This window comes from Lingula anatina, chromosome 3, assembly GCF_051362555.1.
Source record: "Lingula anatina isolate TDL-2025a chromosome 3, LinAna3.0, whole genome shotgun sequence".
NCBI lineage: Eukaryota > Metazoa > Brachiopoda > Lingulata > Lingulida > Lingulidae > Lingula > Lingula anatina.
Window position 1 is genome coordinate 24,375,469 of NC_141769.1, and position 19,826 is coordinate 24,395,294.

General features: G+C 33.7%; 1 protein-coding gene across 3 annotated transcripts in view; it reads left to right on the top strand.

The window, feature by feature from the left end:
- Positions 1-92: 92 nt before the first annotated feature.
- LOC106177957 (serine/threonine-protein kinase DCLK1) overlaps positions 93-19,826 on the top strand; it is a 23,401-nt gene continuing 3,667 nt past the window's right edge. Inside the window, exons 1-13 of one of the 3 annotated variants that reach the window (XM_013560915.3) lie at positions 93-355; positions 1,068-1,875; positions 7,110-7,206; positions 11,668-11,781; positions 12,140-12,216; positions 12,881-12,917; positions 13,666-13,762; positions 13,986-14,043; positions 17,097-17,216; positions 17,819-17,965; positions 18,170-18,303; positions 18,662-18,739; positions 19,420-19,597. In XM_013560915.3, coding sequence (XP_013416369.2) covers positions 1,123-1,875; positions 7,110-7,206; positions 11,668-11,781; positions 12,140-12,216; positions 12,881-12,917; positions 13,666-13,762; positions 13,986-14,043; positions 17,097-17,216; positions 17,819-17,965; positions 18,170-18,303; positions 18,662-18,739; positions 19,420-19,597 — 1,890 coding nt within the window. In that variant the 5' untranslated portion in view covers positions 93-355; positions 1,068-1,122. Of the gene's footprint in view, positions 356-506; positions 651-1,067; positions 1,876-7,109; positions 7,207-11,667; positions 11,782-12,139; positions 12,217-12,880; positions 12,918-13,665; positions 13,763-13,985; positions 14,044-17,096; positions 17,217-17,818; positions 17,966-18,169; positions 18,304-18,661; positions 18,740-19,419; positions 19,598-19,826 lie in introns of those variants that run through there. The other 2 variants (XM_087009847.1, XM_013560916.3) reach the window with 2 other exon arrangements.

The following is a 19,826-nucleotide window of genomic DNA, read 5'->3' on the forward strand; positions in this document are numbered from 1 at the left end:
ATGAAAGAAGATCGTAGAGTTATAATTCTAAAAATAGAAATATGAGGGAATTCCTGCAATTACCCGGATGTTTAGTAATTTCCCTCGAAATTCAAATCGAGGCTAGCATGTTGCTAAGCCTAACAACATGCTCGAAGTGCTGATGCTGGAATCCCTAGTAGGGCGATCGATATTTTTCTCAGACAGAACTGAATTTATTAAGAGTGAGTGTGCCGTATGGCTGGATAATACATTAGTTGAATAATATCATCCCAGGAGACGCCAGCGTGCGCGGCTTATTCATCGGAGCCGTACATTCAGTTGAGTCACTTTTTACGACTGGGTAGGAAGAGGCAGCTGCACTGGACGTGGAGCGGTGAGCTTTTTTTTTTGTATTTTTTTCTCTCCACAAAAAAGCCACCTATGGAAAAGATTTTTTACCGCAGTTAAGGATAGATTTTTAGAATTAGTGTACAATATTGATTCGGTTAAGAGTGCGTTAACTTGATTTCTAACGATTTGCTATGAGCAGTTAAACATCGATCTACTGGCGTTTTTCTTTTGTGTGGGTTTTGCCAGTAGTTCCTAGGCTCAACTCAGACACTTAAGACCAGTAGACGACTCGGAGCAGATCCCACGCGCAGACGTGCGTGCTCTGTGAATTGATAATTGTAGGTAAACAAAGACGCCGTGGCAAGTGGGTTTAATTGCCACTGCGATCAAACTACTAATAATTAAGATTACTGGCACACTAAGGCAAGGTGTGCAAGTGATGACTTTCAATTTGGGAGAATATATGTAAAATCTTTGAAAGAACATGTTGGTGATACATTATTGCATTTGAATTACTATATGTACATAGATTATTATCATGATTCTTTCTTATAATATTTGTTATCACAAGTGCAGCACACAATGTGGCATATGGTTTTGAAGATGTTTACTTATTTAGAAACAGATGCTAATAATTATGTCAATTTAAAAGTAAATAAAGTGAAGAATAAATATCTTTCAGGGATCACACATAAGGACAATACCATAAGGCATTTAATCAACTGAACATTTATTGTATTTATTTGCTTTTTCAGTAACATCTATTTTACAGGGGATCCAAAACACCCACCATCCTAAGAGAGAAAAAATATGGTGGATTATTACAGCAGCAGTGCCATGGATGAACACTTTCCACCCTCAGAAGACCGTTTCAGTCGGCGTGTTGGTTCCCGTCAGAGTGCCGGAGCAGGAGGGCGTATCAGCCCCACACATAGTGCCCATGGGAGTCTCATACGCTCCAGCATCATTCGCATCAGTGAAGAAAAACGTGCCAAGAAAGTGCGATTCTACCGCAATGGTGATCGCTTCTTCAAAGGAATGATATATGCTGTGTCGCCTGAGCGTTTTCGGACTTTTGAATCTCTTTTGGCTGAGCTGACGAGTAGTCCGCTGTGTGATAAGAATGTGCTTCCTAGTGGTGTGCGCCATGTTTTTTCCATTGATGGATCCAAGAAGATAACACATCTTGACCAGCTGGAGGAGGGAGAAAATTATGTTTGTGCATCGACGGATGCATTTAGAAGAGTTGATTACTCTAAATGCTGGACGCCCAATTGGAATCCCAATGTCCGCAGCCCGGCAACTGGGCAAGCTCATGAGGGAGCCTCAGCGTCCAATACCCCCGCCCCTCCAAGGCAAGAAACACAGGATGAGTTCAAGAATTACATACGACCAAAGTTGGTCACCATCATACGCAATGGAACAAAACCGAGAAAAGCCGTGAGGATTCTTTTAAATAAGAAGACTGCTCACTCCTTCGAACAAGTCCTGAATGATGTTACTGAGGCAATCAAACTGGACACTGGTGCTGTGAGAAAGATTTTCACTTTGGATGGAAGACAGGTGAGTTTACTTTAAGACATTGCAGATATAATTAAATCTTTGATTTTTGACTTTTGATTATTTGGATTTTTTGTATCTGTTTATGATATTTATCCATCCTCTAAGTTTTGATATGGTTACCCATACATGCTGGAGTTGACCACATATGTAGATAAAAAGTTAACTTTGTTGGGAAAAAAATGGATCCTAAGGCTGTTAATCCAGTGCTGTACATAGGCTGGCTGTAACCTAAATTAGTGAATGGTAGAAAAAGGATGGACAATCAGAAGCATTTACCATGGATGCACTTCTGTTAATATGTTCATTAAGAAAAGAAAGAAATTATGAGTAAAAAAAAATGGTATTTTTTGTTGTAACTGGTTAATATATGCCTGGCCAACATATCACGCAGTCTGTTCAGCCTCCAAAGGAACTACTGTTTTTATAGAGAAAACTATTGTTATCCTATTTGAAAGGTCAATTACTGATACCTTGCAGCTAAAGTTTGTCCAAACAAACTTATCTATCTAGCTGTGGCAGTCACAGCTCAATAATTGAAGCATATACATTATTTATAGCAATGGGTAGCATGCCAGTTGTCAGCACTTGTTTTCTTTTTGATTGACTTCACTTCTGACATAATTGATAGTGCAGGAAAATCATCACAAAATGTTTGAAAGAAGGTCTTTAAAATGCTCCTTATTCAAGGCTGAGATGATTGAATTGAAATTAGATTCACACTATTATTTAGAATGAAATTATTATATCTATTAAATACTACATGTTTTGCATACAATCAGCTACCAAAGGGCTAATAATGATGACTTACATATATAATCCAGGCCCTTGTTAGCAAGTATGTAGCCCTACAAGGCATTATTTGAGCTAATTTAGGATTAACAATGTAGTGTCTGTGTGCACACTTTTCATCTGAATTATTTATCTTAATCTCTGCCACGTACTGCAAATAATTAGCCATTTCACCAATATTCCCAATCCCCACTACTATGTTGATGAAGTATATTTATCAGGTAATTGTGGGAGCATTTTGAGTAACACAGAAACCCAAAGCCCATGGCAAACTTGTGTAGTGTACAGCCTCAAAATCTCATTTGAAAAAAAAAACTCAGAATTGATTTTTATTTTGAGGCAAGAACTTTGCTCACTTCTCTAGTGAATAGTTGCTGGAAGGCTCCAAGAATAGCTAATACGGAGTATGACTCATAATGTTCCATAAATTGTTTTCCCTTTTTTTTCCATATGAGAATCTGCACATATGATAGCTTGGGAAAAGCTTAATGGCCTGGCTGCAGCTAAAATTTTATAGCTGAAATTCTGAATTAAGGCATTGTCTCAAAATGGAAGGTTTACATTGGATTTTGACTGAAACTCAATTCAGAGCTATTTAGGTCATCAATAAACAGTTTGTAATGAATTCATACCTAATTCCAGCATAATTTTGGTAATGGCATTGAGGATACACCATGATTGAAACGCATGGTCAAGTGCTTTTTTTAAGTAAAATGTTCAACTTGGTACAGTATCTGCAATTAAATTAATGATCAAATTAAAAGTGTAAAATCAAGGGCACTTGGCCCTAATGGCTGATGCCATGTGAGATGTGTTATCAACCAATATACTTAACAAAATGTTGTTAAAATCAAGCAAAAAATTGGGGAAAATGGCTCCTTACACAATCAGACTTAAATGGTGCAATACTTTCAGCAGCAGTAGAACAGCTGAGCATTACTGACAGTTAAGTAGTCAATATTAATCACTTTTTACACTCAAAGGAAATTAAAGATAAAGTATAATTTGCGGTTCGTTAGTGTTAATACGGAAATGAATTATACGCCAGTATACAAGATGTTGATTTGTACCACACAAGAAAAATTGAAAGTGAACTTTTGTATCAGTTCACCTTTCCTTAGCTACAAGTAAGTGCTTGGTTGGGCTAATTGTTAGTTTTATATTACATCCTCTGAAGTGTGGTCTTTGTAAATAAACTATGTACACACTAAGCATATACTTCTCCTTCAATATAACCCAATCTCAACAATACTAGAAAGTAAACAAAGCTTCAAAAGGCTTGGTATTTAAAGTTATTCTAACTTAGGTGTCACTGTGAAAGGGGATGTGATTGTATTGTACGTAAGAATTGGGCTCTGTGTGCAGTTCAGAGTTGTTAAGTTTGGATTTACCAGCAAAGAGTTGAAGAGAAATATTGTGATATGATGTGATGATATTATGGAGGAAGCATTTTAAATATTATCCTTTAAGACGGGTGTAGAAGGGCAAATAGGGACGCATCAAGATTTTGAATTTATAATAACAAAAATGAAGAAATTTATACAATTTTTTGGTTTGCCAGGTTTTTTCTTCTTGTATATGTACTGATATGCAGGGGTGTTTATCAATTACTTTACATAATGTAAAATCTACATTTTGATGCAAAGAATGAGGGAGATGCCAAGAAAGACTGCTCTAAGCATACTTGAAAGTAAACATGAGATTCAATAAGAAACAAATCACCAAACAAACCTATACGCATAATAAGGGAAACTATATATGTGTCTATGTTGTACTTGAAATTCAGGTAGCATGTTTACATATAGCTAATTAACCAGTTAGTAGCATATAGATATACCAACAATGAAATTGTTGACATCACTCAATACTATTTGCACAATTTCACTGAAATAAATGACTTGTCACTGGCAGGGTAAGAGTGGATAAACGGGGGATTTCTGAATTGCCCTTATGGTTTTAGTAGGTAGATTTTGATAAGGAAAATAATGTTTATATTTGTTTACAATGTTTGAGAGCAGATTATATGTCTATAGTATATGTTTGCGCATTTCACAGCCTAAGGTTATAAGAGCAGGTATTAAATCTGTTTATGATTGTTAGCTTCTAAGCTATGGTCATACAAGTACACTAAGTTGAAATAGTGAAAATCTGAATTGCATTGATATAAAAGTCCTGTAATAAAGGCCCATTATATAAGCACCCTAGTTATTCATATCATTATAAAGCATGTGCCATGCACTTCAGATGTTTCATTTAGTTGAAATGGTGAAGACTTGAGCATTTTTGTCTCTCTGAATAAGAACTTGTTTATTTTTTACTAGTACGAGCCTACTGTATATTTAATCATATTAGAAAAGCATGGAGGGAGTTCTTATTAATATTAATTGTTTGATTAATTGATTAATGGGTTTCCTCCAAAATCTTATAGAGACTTAAGTAAGACTTTTTCTGACCTATCCTGGAAATTTTATCAAATTCTGCCATGACTTTTAAAGTTATAAGGTGTTTAGTAACAAATCAACAAACCAACAAAAATGAAAACCTAACATCCGTGACAGAGGTAATTATATTATTATGTTTCTCATAGCAACATGATAAAAATGCACTGTTCACTGTTTGCTCCATGGTGAGCAATTAGGAACATGATTAAAAAGAAAACCCACATAAAGGGAAAAAATGATTAACTAAAATTAAAACCAAAGTATTAATATCCCCTTTCCATTTGTACCAGTGCAATCAATCCCTAAGGTAATTTCCTATGCGGGAATACTTAGTCTAGTATACTTGTATACGTGTCTGTGAAAATGGAAATTCAGTCAGCTGTGAACATTTGGTGACCCCCTCAATATTAAACTTAATCAGGTTTCAATAATTGAGATACCATTAGATGCAGTCATTAGGATGGAGATGAGCAGACTAATTTTACCCTCATAGCTTGTGAATATGGAGGTATCCAAACCTCTATGGATTTATTTCTGTATAGTCAGTCTATTAGTTCTTGTTTATCATTAATTGGTACATAAACTCTGATTAAGTATATTTTATTTATAAGCAGCAATTTTACTTTTTAACCTTATATAGTATAAAATGGCAGATGGATTTAATTTTATTGCGTTAATATTAGTAAACTTTTTACCAATTTGATTATAGATTTGGAGACCATACTTTAAATCAAATCCAAGCATCATATCCTGACTCATTTTGAGGTTAAAGTGATTTATGATACAGAAATTTGGCTGAAATATGATTTCTGTAAAGACAACATTTCATTGATTTTTGTTATGATAAATCTAAATCAATACACCTACATATTCTTGCTTTAAACAACTTGCCTTAAAAGCCTGTATTTTATTTGAAGAAATGCATAACATATTGATCCTGGAATTGTCTAAAATGAAAACTAATCAGCATTAATGGGAAGTTGTACAGTTATGGAAGTAATTGGGGATAAAATGAAGTCAGTGTCTGTGTTTGAACTTCCATCACAAGGCATGACTGTCTGTATTTGATGATCAAATACGGCAGGTTGATCCACCAGACAGTGATTCACAGATGTTTGTATAGTTCTGGGGTGACATCAATACTCTTTGTTCTCTTGGAGTTTGGATGAGGCTTGAGTGCCGTCTTTGTTCTTAACTTAGTTTTTTTTTATCATGATATTAATCACTAAATTATAACAGTTTGAATTTGCATTGACATCATGTCAAGTGCCTCATCTGGAATCGAAGCTTTATCCTGGATTTTGGACTCATTTTGCAATTATTATCTTTGCATCCTTTTGATCTTTAAATTGATTTATATTATGATACAATGTTAAATCTTTTTGATTAATATTTCACATGCATTTAAAGCATTGTCATAAATATTAAATGAAAGAAGTTCTTTGTAAAAAGTTATGCTGAAGGCCTGTCACCATTGCAGATGGGTCGACTTTATTCAGTACCTCCTAAAGGCTTATTTCCAGTAGAGAAAGGTTGACCTAACTTAGTGCCACTTTTAAGACCAGTGTTTCTCTGGTGGAGAAAGATAGCCCTAAGTACTTGTACTCTCTGCAAGTGGTCTGATAATGATTTTATCCACAGAACACCAATCTATACCTATAGCTAGGGATTTCCCTCAGTGATGATAATGATAATGTTGATTCAGTCAGTGAAATAGAAGAAGATAGAAAGCCATAAAAAGAAAAACATTTTTGTGGTCTAGATCTTGTAATTGGCAACATGACAGTAGTATCTATATGGGTAGATCTATTTTGTAACATCATATGAACAATAAAATTACGTAATTACATAACTCTTGTAAACAACGGGAGTCTGTCCTAAGTAATGCATGAAATAGTCACAAATGCATAAAGCTGGCAAATATGAGATCTTTCAAAAAATTTACTCAAAGCACAATATGAAGCATCTTAATATGTTTTTATGTTCTATTTTTTATCCCTTCAGGTAACTAATTTGTCTGACTTATTCAAAGATGACAGTGTGTTCCTGGCCTATGGACCAGAGCGATACTCCATGGATGACTTTGACCTGGATGACAATGGTAAGTGATCGTGTTTCAGAATCTAACTTATGATTACAGACAGATATGAAGGCCGAGGCCCTTTTCAGATTTGGGGGTAGGGAGAGGGGCACAGTTTTGGTGACTCTTTCTTAAGTAACAGCCAAGGTATTAATTTGTCAGAAATCTCTCAAACTTAACTGCAGTTTGAAAGCGAAAAGATTCTTACATATGTTGATATACGTAGTACCAATAAAGCACCAATAAAGCATCTACTCACTTACAGAGGGCATGATCAACCTCAATATTAATTGCTGGATTATAATTTACAAGAATTCACAGAAAAAAATTTTTTAATCCCAGTAAGGTAATAAATGAAGTAGATGAATTGCTTATAGCCTGCCAACAAAGATACAATAGATCTGTTTAAAGAACAGTGCGATATCCTAGTTGCGTGTGATTAACAAAGCATGGATCAATAACCATTTCTCTGCCACTGACTGAAATACAGACAGGTTGAATCATGCAAGCTCTGTGAAGTCTCCAGACACAATATCACTTCAGATAGGAGAAAATTAGCCTGTGCTTCTCAGAACAATGTAATTGAGCATTGTTTTTGTTTTTTTTAAATCTCACATTTAGCTTTGGAGTTGTTTTTGGTATGAATTGATAGAAAATGTAGTGTGGGTAATGGGCTGCTTTTATACCAACAACAATATGTTCATTGTTTCTTTTATTTTAATTTAATCTTTATTCTGAAAAATAATTATGTGTAATAAAGCTTATAGAGTCAATTGTTGATGATTCAGAAGTTCTCAAAAGAAATGGCTCTTGTCAGAAAGCTTGCTTTTGCCAATAACTTAAGATGATATAACTTTAAAAAAAAAAAGGTGTTCATTATTAGGGATTGAAAATCAGACTTAACACACCTGAAAAAGAGAAGAATATGGATCACTAAATGTTTCAGCAGCTGCCAGTCAGCTAAGCTGTTGAAAAGATTAAATGGCTTACAAAGAAAAAACAGCCCAGTATAGACTGAAACTAAATTCATAATAATGGTGTGTGTGATTGATGAGTGCTTAATTAATTCATCTCAGTGAATTAATCATCGTACAGGGATCAACATTTAGTCATTGAACTGGCTTCTCTGTTTTCATCAAATTATTGCAATCCGTGATTGCTTCGGCAAAAGCAAATGAACAAACAATTAAACAAAAAGGAGAATACAATGATTATGAATAATTTAAAGAAGGAAAATTTGATGTGTGCATACATTTTGAATTATCTGGTGTGTATATATCAGAGATGGAGAAAAGTGCAAGGATTTTAAGATTTTTATGTTCTTACTTTCAGGATATAATGTCAGAAAATATAATCAAGATGTTGATTTCTTGTAGGTGAAGTACAATTCTTCCTGCAATCCACATATATTACTTTTGAATAACGTCAAAGTGATGCTAAGACACTATGGTGATGAAAATAACATTGTTTACTTAGTGATTAGTTTCTGAACTGATTTTTGATAGCTAAACATCTCCATATAATCACATGATATTCATATTTCAACATGTAAATTTTGCCTTTGTCAAAGCAACATTTTTTTAAATTTTAATGAAAAATTGTGCATTTACTGTCGCATATTTCCCAAAACCTGTTTTGCGTATTACTCAGCAGCATAAATTCGAGAATGAAAAAATCAATATTGGTCCTGCACTTAGCTAGGGAAGTGTTTTGTGCAGCCAATTATGCAGCAGCTTCTTTACCATAATGTAATGACTCGACAGATAATGCTGTCGGCACAAATATCACCATGATGTTTTGCCAAGACATGTATGTCTGCCAATCTCTGGCAGAATTTTCCAATAATAAATCTCGGAATGGATAATAGAAGATTGTGAATTAAATGTGAACTTTGTTAACTTGAATCATTTATGAGTAACTGACTGTAGGCCTTTCATTTGTTTTAGTCAGTTGGCATAGAATTCAGTGATATTTTTGAATACCATAATCAATTTTTATCAAAGAAATGGCAATATTTCAGATACGCTGATGGTTTTTCATTCTGTAGCAGGTGATTTTGACATTCAGGTTTACTCCTACATCACAAAATGAATAACACACTCTCTTGGGCTGACATAAAACAGTGGCTTTTTGGATTGGGTAATAGAAAATAACAAATCTAATGGGACTGAACTTTGTTGACTGACAGCCAATTTGATCATAGCATATATATTACTGATGCCAGCTCCTATTATTTCTGCAAGTTTTCTCATATGTAGACTGTGGGCTAAATTTATAGTGAATGAATACATGAATACATATTTATTGTTAATGGTGCTTAATATTGTTGTATCAGGGGTGTTTTAATTATTTTAAATTATAAATAATAATTATAATAGTTTATTGAGTTGTAAATAATACTGCCAGAATGCCAGCTTTCTATATACGGTAACAAAGTACTGTAATGTAATAATGACATAGATGTTAACAAAAAGAAAAACATTCAGAGACAAAGTGACATTTAACTGTATTACTGTTACATAGATTGCCTTCTTTAATGTGACAGTCGGTGATTGGAGTTGTTGGGTCTTTTTGTAATGACTATTTGGATGGATTTCTTCTGGGTATAACTCTTGTAGTCTATGATCTTTGCAGATTGTGGAAGATTTAATGATTGAGTGAAGTGTACTTGGTTTCATATTGCAGTACATCAAGATATCAGTTGTCATGGTAACTGACTTAAACATGTGAGAACTGTTTGATTGAGTGTTCCTTCAAGTTGCATTAAATATACTTATGGAATATTGCTTTTTTGATGTTGGCAAAGTTATTTCTTTTTCTAATCTTAAAAAAGTTTTTAAAATTGATTTTGGATAATTTGGTATAATTGAAATTCAAAATTTAGTTTGTGTTCAGTTTTTAGATTACATGCATATATTTGTATGGAAGTCATATGTTGTAATATGAAAATTTGGATACACAAAGGATGACAGTTTGTGTCTTTTTTCTTTGATTTTCTCTAAACCAAAAATCCCTACAGAGACTATTATAACAAAACAAACTGATAATAGTGCAGTAACCAGAAAGGCTGAAAATTGTTCACATGCAGTGGTACAAATCAATGATAGAAATATTCTGTTCCTTTACATACATTTTACCCACTTGATTCCGTGTGACCTTACCTATTGTTACTGTGATGTTAACAAACAGTTCTATTACAATTGTCACTCCCTAATCCCATCAACCAGTAACAAAATTAGTCCCATTGCCTGCTGCTTAACTTTCCCAACACAATACACCACACTATGTTCAGCTAACTTGACATCTGTTCTTTTGTTGGACCCTCAGCTAGGCTTACCATCTGTGCTCAACTGAGAGAATTATTTCCCTGATGATTCTTTAACCACTTAATAAAGACTGTTCGCAGCAGTGACTGTTCTTAAAAATTGATTTTAGACTAGGGGTGCTGTTTCATAATCTAAAATTTTTGGGCTAAAATCAGAAAGCTGACTGTGCAAAGTCTACACTATATTATTTATATAAGAGCTCCAGAAATGATTGACCACTAACAAATGTATTTGCCATACCTAAATTTTGAGGTATTAAGTGTCAGGGTAAAAATATTTTTTGGACCAAGAAGACGTCTTTTAACCAAATAAACTACATGTATATATGGAAAGAGTGTCCAATACTTTTGTTTTCATATTTTTGTCTTAAGTAGGCAGCCTAACATGAAAGTTTATAAACATATTGTATTCAAGGGTGAGTCTGGTATTTGGTCATATGGGGCTCAAGACCGGTTTTGAGTGGTTCGAATTGTGCCTCATGTGAACAAACCCATAGAGATTTTCTCTACAGTGTCACATCATGATTTGTAAGGTTAATTCATATAATAATTGGATGTAACAAGACTAGAAACTTATTTACCGCTGATTGTAATAGGATATGCAGTTGGATTCATTCTATAGAAAACAACTTGACTGCCAGAATACTTAATGAGAATATAAGTCGTTTTTTACTGATTTTTCATTGATTTTTATTAAATTGGATGCCTAGGTCTTAACACTACATTAAATGATAAATATTTCATTAGTACAAGTTTTTTTTTCTGTGCACGAAAAAATATGAATATTGATTTTGTCTCAGTTTTAAAGACCATTCTTTGTCTATTATGTTTGGTATGTAAATGTGGTAATGATATAAATGATTATATACCATTGTAACAAAATATCACATTTGATTATTTTGTGTTTATTCAGAATGAGATACTGAATTTGGTGGGATTTTTTATTATTATTCTTTGGAATGATGTACAAGAAAACAAACTGAAAAAGAATATATGAATGATCCCATAGCCTGAAATGTGTTAATTTGTATTTTGTCTGTAAAGAGATACAGGGGGTCCTTAAAGCAGACTGAAGGCAAATCTTTTTTGATGAAGAAGTCAGGTAAAAAAACTAGTTATGGCCCCATTGATTATCTTGAAGTTTTATTTTTCTACAGAGGTGAAGTTTGTAAGTGCCTATCGGTCAGTGAGGCAGAAGGAACGTGTGACCTTGAGGTCACCAAGGACACCTCGAAGGTCACTGTCATCATCATCAGGAAAGGTTAATGAAGGTAAATTTAAGTAAGATGTTTAATCAAGATTATAATGTGATAAATCCTGATAGCACAGTTTTATTTTGATTTAATTTAACAGAAAATAGTTCTGTGTTTCAGGCAACTTGCAATTAATTCTGAACTAGTCTTTTGACCACTGTTAAAATGAATATGAATTTTAAAAAGATGCAAAACAATAACATCTGAAAGACATTAAAAACATTTTGTTAAATTATTCAACTGACTCTCTCTCTCTCTCTCTCTCTCTCTTAGTTAACCACAAAAGTGGTGAATACTTTTGGTGTATTGGAACTTTTCTGTTTTTCTTTGATTCTTACCCTCAGTCTCATTTGTAATGTACTCTTAAATGTTTCAGCTGGTCTTCGTTACACCCTCCGTTCTAGTCCCGCTGGCTCTCCAGTCATGCAGCGGAAACAGAAGCCACCTGTACCAGTGAGTAATTTTTTTCAAATGTCATGCCCAATGCAAATGCGTTTTGCACAGTTACAAGGACATATTTAAGTAGCACCCTGAGTTTCAAAGAAGACCAGGAACTTACCTCTCCTCTATCAGTATGTCACTGCCGTTTCCAGGGACTCATTTTGATACTGGAGATGGCAGCGGCATGCAGAGAGAAGAGAGGAGTTTCCAGTGCCCTCTGAAACTCAGGGTGACTTAGAGATTGTGTTGTTTGAAATTTCATTTACTGTCCACATCATTTGACCACCTCTCTTATATCTCTCGCTTTATTAGTTGTAAGTTTTATATGGGGAAAATGATAATGAAATGTAAGTTTCTTTTTAAGTGTAAAAATATTTAATAAGCCTTAACAAAAACAATAATTATTTTATTTTGCTGGTAAAAAAATAGGAAACAAATATACTTGCTTGGCATATTTACTTTCTTGGTGCCTTCACACATAACTAAAATTACAATAAAAAACAATAGTCTTGAAATTTAAGTTAATAGTGATGTCATACAGTATAAACTGAATAAAAATATAGAGAAGAATATGGGGTAAACATATGGCAATCAGTATGAAAAAAAATATTCTAATTCTTTAGATAAGTTGAATTGAATTCATCTTCAGTTTAATATTTATATTTTTACTTTCTAGGCCAAGCCATCCTTGAAGACAAATGGAATAAATGGAGGTAAATTATACAGCTGGAAATATTAATGGAAATGGTCAATATTTGAATCAACAGCTGCAGGGAAATGTTTTTTGAAATATTGAATTTGGTTGTAGATTAACATGGGATATTGGATTCATTCCAACATATCTAGTATATTCTTCAGTCTCAGAAATATGATAAATGACTTTGTTAAGCCTCAATTAATAGGAACATTATTGAACATAGAACATTTCAGCTGGGAATTGAAATATATTATAGTTTTTTTTTCTTTGGAAATTGCTGTTGTTTGTCCTCTTTTAATTGTGCCTAATATTTTAACTTTTTATCACATTGATATATACCGAATGTGCATGGTAATTTTTAAGGTGGGAAGTCTGCAGAAATCAGTGGTATTTGTATGTATTGCACTGTGATGGCACCCTTACTTTCAGAGATACTCATCTGGTTCTCTTCTCTATCATCATCAAACTGATGAAAATTTTAGAGGGTGATAGCTGATGTTTGCTTAATCCATCATCAATTTAGTCTATGCACTGGTTGTAAGTCTGATGTGGAATTCTTGCAAATTTTGATCTCCAGGGAATGACCATGAAATTGTCCAGTTCTTGTCTTTAATGAAGTCACCTTTTGCACATGTACAAAATATGTCTAGATTACTCTGAGTGAATGACTGGATAATAGTTATGCATCTCCTGGCCGAACATGAGATATGAAGTATTATTGACAATCAATATGCGTTGGTGTAAAAATGCTCTCTATCCTGCAGGACAAAATGGCATCCCAGAGGAGTTGCTGGAAAAATACAGAATTGGTAACGTTATTGGCGAGGGAAATTTTGCAGTTGTCAAAGAGTGCACAGAGAAGTGAGTGTAGATTTTAAAGCTACAGATCCTAATTTTCATTTCTATAGCAAAAATATCAAGGATAATTTTAGTTTAGCCCTTAAATCACTTTTATTTAATTAACAATTCAGGACACTTTATTCAAAATAGAAAATGATTCATCACGTGAAGTAATATGAATTATATCACGAAGTTAATGATCTCCAGGTTTTCACCATTTTTAGCCATCTATTCTTTGTTTTAGGTACAACAAGAGGGAATATGCTTTGAAAATCATCAGCAAGAACAAGGTGAAGGCCAAGGTAGGTCAAAAGTATATTGACACGACTTTTTTTTCATTTTTGGGAAGGATGATTGGCAAAAACCCCATAATTGACTGGTTTTAGCCTGGTCCTATTTTAGCCTAGTCCTTCATGTTCTGATTTATTTGAAAAATCTGTATTTCCTGCAGGTAAAAATAGAAACAAAGAACAGATTCGAAAGTGTATATATCAACATTCAGTATTTTATTTTTCAAATTTTTAGGATTGTGATCAACATGAGAACAAAATCTCCATTTTGTCCAATGTATTCTGAGCACTTCATATTATAGTTTAAACATGATGATTTCATTGCCATTGTATTGGTCTTTTCTCTTTTGGTTTGTTTGCGCAATACTGTTTTTCATGGAGTCACTGATGTGAGTCATTCATTTAGCTGGGTCGATTTTACCCTTGAGGTATAATATTTCATATCTGCTGCAGTACTTAATCCCTAATTCTTGCGGTTTCAAATATCCCACATCATTGATAACTGTGTATAAAAAGTAGCTCATTCTCTTAAATTGATGTGTCTTACGTACTTTTTAAAAAATGCACATACTAGAAAACACACACACACACACACACACACACACACCCATGCATGCATGCGTTATAAATTAGCCATAAATGTTCTTTACTAGGTTTTTATTTTTGGGATATTAATATTATCATGGAACTAATTTGATGTTTTTATGGAGACTAGTAACATTATATTATTTGGGAGGGGGGTCACTGCTCTCTTCACTTTAGGCTACTATAATATATCTGATGAAGGTGTTTTAATGTTAGACACTAAAATACTGGAGTGGTAATAGTTCTGAGTTTAGCAGTAGAAAGGAATTTTACATAGAATAGCTAATGTTAGAGTGCTCTATCATATCCATCATCTGTGTAATTTACTCTCTGGTGGTTAATCTAATGTGAAATTCTTGCAAATTTCTCCAGGGAATGTCCATGATATTGTCCAGTTCCTGTCTTAATGCTCTTTAGACCATGGGGATTATAATTTAGTACAAGATGAAAAGAAAGTAACTGAGCAGCTTTTCGGCATTTTGTAACATTTAACATACCTGTCCATTTAACATAATTATGTTATCATGGCAAGGTTTCAAATAGGTTTTCATGTGCTGATATGATCAGTTAGGCAAATGATGTATACAGGATGCTGTCTGAAACTTATATCAGTCTATTCATGACATTATGCAATATTTTTTATTGTGTAAACATACTTAAATCGACTTTACTGGCAGAGCTCCTTGTGATTGATTTGCAAAAACAAAAAAAAAAAAAAAACATTTTCAGAGCAGCAAAGTGTATATATCAGAAAGACGATTGGATTTCTCATTTCAGTAATGAAATCTCATTTAATTAGCCCCATCATGAGGTTGTAATATTGCTTTATGGGAAGGGGCTTAAAGTAATGAGTTCTTTCATTTCTTACAATGGAAATTGTTGTGTCTCTCAGTATCTGTTTTCTTTGATCATGATTCTCACTTGTTTAATATGATAGTTATTAAAATTTTTCTTTTTTTTTTTCAAATATTTTTTAACTATTTCACTTTTTCAAGACTTGCCACTTTAAGACACTTGTAGCAGTTAACTTACAGACAAAAGGCCACATATTAACTTAACAAAACTTTGAAATCGGTATTTTTAAGTATTACTTACAAAACATTTTTTTATTTTTGAAAAATGATTAATTTATGTCGCAGGAATTTATTGAGTAATTACCGTAGGATTTTTTTCATCACCCTCTGAGGTCATTGTATTGATCGGAATAAAAATGAATAATGTGGGACAATCCATTTGATGAACATAGCTGCCCTAGCATAGCTTTCTACTTGGTAGGAATTCTAAAGTGAGCTCCAAGAGCACAGAGCTCCATTGAGGAAAAAGACAATATTTTCTTTTTTATATTAGGTGGCCAAGATTCACTTGAAACTGTTATCACTTGTTTTCTTTCCTGAATAAATCATTTCTCTCTGAAAATGTCATCAAATTTGTGTAGAAGTGTTTTGGATATCTTCTCAGGAAAAATAAATTGGCAAACCAATAACAATGAAAGCAACCTTCTTTGATGGCAGAGGCACAATCATGCAATTAAGTAACAGAGAAATGTCTTTACTTCTAACTTGATTAGTTTCCTTCATGCCTGTAATAGTTGTTTTTATGAGGTCCTAAAACACTGCAGGAAATTATCAGTCTTCTTTTATTAATAGCCCTGTGTTATACAATAGATTAATGAGCATGGCCTTTAAAGAAATCAAGAAATTGGTTGAAAGGGGGAATACGCAGCTGCAATAAATTATTCTGAATATAAATGTTAAATGTCAAAGGCAAAAACATCAGTGCTGATGCATTGTAATAATGGTATTTTATCTTGCCATATGTAGCAGCAGGCTATCTTTAACTGATGCATGGATGCCACTTAGTATATACATGTTCATAATAAATACAATATTAAGGCCATTGAGTAAATTTTCATTCTTCTTCAATTATAATCAGGCCTTATACATGAAATACTTATTTGTGATCTTGGGTTTGTGACAGTGAATGCCAAATTAACAAATCAAGCCATGATTTAAAAGCACAAACATAAAAATATGAGGCCTGTAATGAACTTAATGTTATGTCTCACAGTTCTTCTGAGCGCCTGTCATGTTTACTGTCCTCACAATGGTTAATCCGATCGTTTTCAGAAACAAACCAATTGTTACAATGATGGTGTTAGTTTGTCTTGGCATGCAGCAGATGCAAACATATATACACATACATTTTCTGAATGTCTAGATGAACCAAAATATTTTATTTCTGAAAAGTACTGTTTGATGCCAATCATATCATGGCATTCTTTTGGGGCATTTATTTTTTTGACATGGATTTATGTTAGTAGAAATACTGTATGAATAATGCTTTCAATCCTGACTATATATACAAATTATTGGAATATTTAAGATTTAAAATTCTGCTATTCCCCAAGCTTTTGATTTGTTTATAGTTAACCAATACTATTACTGATCATTTTTGCTCATATAAAGTTTTTTGTTTTCCAGAAACAAATGATTGACAGCGAGGTGTCCATTCTGAGAATTGTGAAGCACCCAAACATCATTCAGCTGCTGGAGGAATATAGCACAGACAGAGAACTTTACCTGGTCATGGAACTAGTCAGGGTAGGCACAAATAAAGGAACTAGTCATGTTGTGCCTGCTTGTCTATGTGTCAGACCCTGTCTTCGTGCTCGTGTGATTGCGTGAGTGTTCTTGTACATGTATGTGAGCATATGAGTGAATTTGTGCATGCATGTTCGATTGCCTATGTTTACTCGGGTTATCCATATGAGTGAACTATTAATGCAGGTGTGACTAAATTTGTAGCCGTATATTACAGTGTGTGTGTGTGTGTGTGTGTGTGTGTATATTTCATGTGCAGATGTTCCAATTTTGTAAGCACGAACTTGAGTGTGGATGAATGCACATGCATGCAAGTGTATAGTTGTCAATATTGAGAGGATTTTAGAGACTTTGTCTGTACCTTTGCTCTTTCAATTAGTTTTGAACAGAACTGCATATATTATAAATTACACACCAAATTATAGAATGAGACATTTGATGATAAATAATGTACATGTATATATTGAATATATATACTTCTAAAATAAGAATTGTACTTATAGAGAGGTGACATTTTTGAAGTAGAGTAACAGTGCACAATAAAAATAACAAATTGAAATATAATTCATATGACTTAGAGAATTCTGTTTTTGTTTACATAGGGTGGTGATTTGTTTGATGCCATATCCTCAGCCACAAAGTACACAGAGCGTGATGCCAGTGGGATGATGTACAACCTAGCTAGTGCCCTCAAGTATCTCCACTCTCTTAATGTGGTACACAGAGATATTAAGCTGGAAAATCTTCTGGTAAGTGGAGGTTCTCAGACATCTGTATTTCAGCAGCTCGATGTTACTTTTATCTGCAGAATTATTGATAGCGGAACCTAGGGTACTATCTTGTAGTAGGTAGTGTGGGTAATGCTTTTTTTTTTTTTGTCTTGTTATAAATTCACAGTGCCTTGTAGTCTGAATGCCATTTCTATTTTATCATTTCTGCCCTCTCTCTTTCAGGTATTTGAGCATGAAGATGGCAGTAAATCGCTAAAACTTGGAGACTTTGGACTGGCCACATTTGTGAAGGGAAAGCAGTACACAGTATGCGGAACCCCCACTTATGTAGCCCCAGAGATACTGGCAGAGACTGGGTAGGCCATATAATATTACCTTAAAGTTTATAATTGATTTAAAAGCATAATTTGATCCTGTTAATGGTGTGAATTTGGTATAATTTGTTTATTAAAAAAATTTATAGAAAAAGGTAATTTAAAAGCAAAACCTTCAGTTACTTTTGCGGTGAAGATATTTTATTTAAAAAGTATGTGGATCAGTCTGAGATGAATTTTAATTTTTCCTTCACAAAACAAGAATAGGTGTTACAGTTTATGAAATTGTTCAGGAGGTAGCATTTTGCAACTCAGTTGCAGTTTTCAGTGAATGGTGTCATTTCACAAAGAGTAAGCTGTTTAATTCTTACATTTACCATATGTTATATAATCGTTACAGCTATGGCTTGAAGGTTGACATGTGGTCATCCGGAGTTATCACCTATATTCTGCTGTGTGGTTTCCCACCTTTTGTCAGGTACGTATACCTCTCTTCTTCCTTCTCCTCATCCTCCTTCCACTAAGAAGAAGAAGAAGAAGAAGAATGATGATTATGATAATCTTTAAAACCATGTTACATTTGCCTGAGTATTAATTGTACATAAGATTTCCTAAATTTAAAGAAGTTCAAGACAATGTTTCTTGTTTGTATCAGCTGTCTAAAAATAATCTATACTCACAGACAGAATTTATCCACTGGAATGATGTCATCGCATATTATACCAATTATAATTAACTGTCTAGGCTGATGCATGTAACTGATGACTAATGAACTTTAGTTGGCATTTATACCTCACTTGAGTATTCAGTGTCATGTCATGTTGCACAACTGGTTTTAATTGTCTTTGTTCCTTCCTTTTCTATCTGCCTAATGGTATCTTTATAGTGCCGAGGGGATGATAATAATGATAAAGGATGTCACCATAAAAAGGACATCTGCGACATACTCCACATTGCCTTGTTTATACTGCTAGGCGTAAATGCTGAATGTGTTTTCAGTAATTAAAAAAAATATCTTAGTACACAATAGTATGTAATTTTGTATAGATAAGTTTTAAGTTTATTATACAACCCATTGGCTGAAATTTTATGCATGAATAGATAGATAATTATATAAGAACATGAACTATTTATTTTGTATAAATATTTTCTCTTCAGTCAATCCAATGACCAGGATGAGTTGTTTGACAAGATAATGGAGGGGACATTTGACTTTCCGTCTCCATACTGGGATGACATATCAGAATCTGCTCAGGACCTGATCGAGGGTCTGCTACAGGTCGACCCAGGGACACGTATGTCTGCAACACAGATGTTGGAGCACCCGTGGGTTGCTGTGAGTGTTAAGATTACACAAAGAGCATTAGACTTTTAAATATCAAATATTAAATTTTTCTGAAAATTTCAACACATTTCCTTTTATCACTAAGGTATACCCAATCATATCAAAACTCATTGACAAAATTTGAATTATATGCTTAGGTTTTGAGTTCTAAGTTTCCTATTTTACTAGATTTTAATATTCTCAACAGTTTTGGTTGAATTAGAGCATACTTTGGTGATAA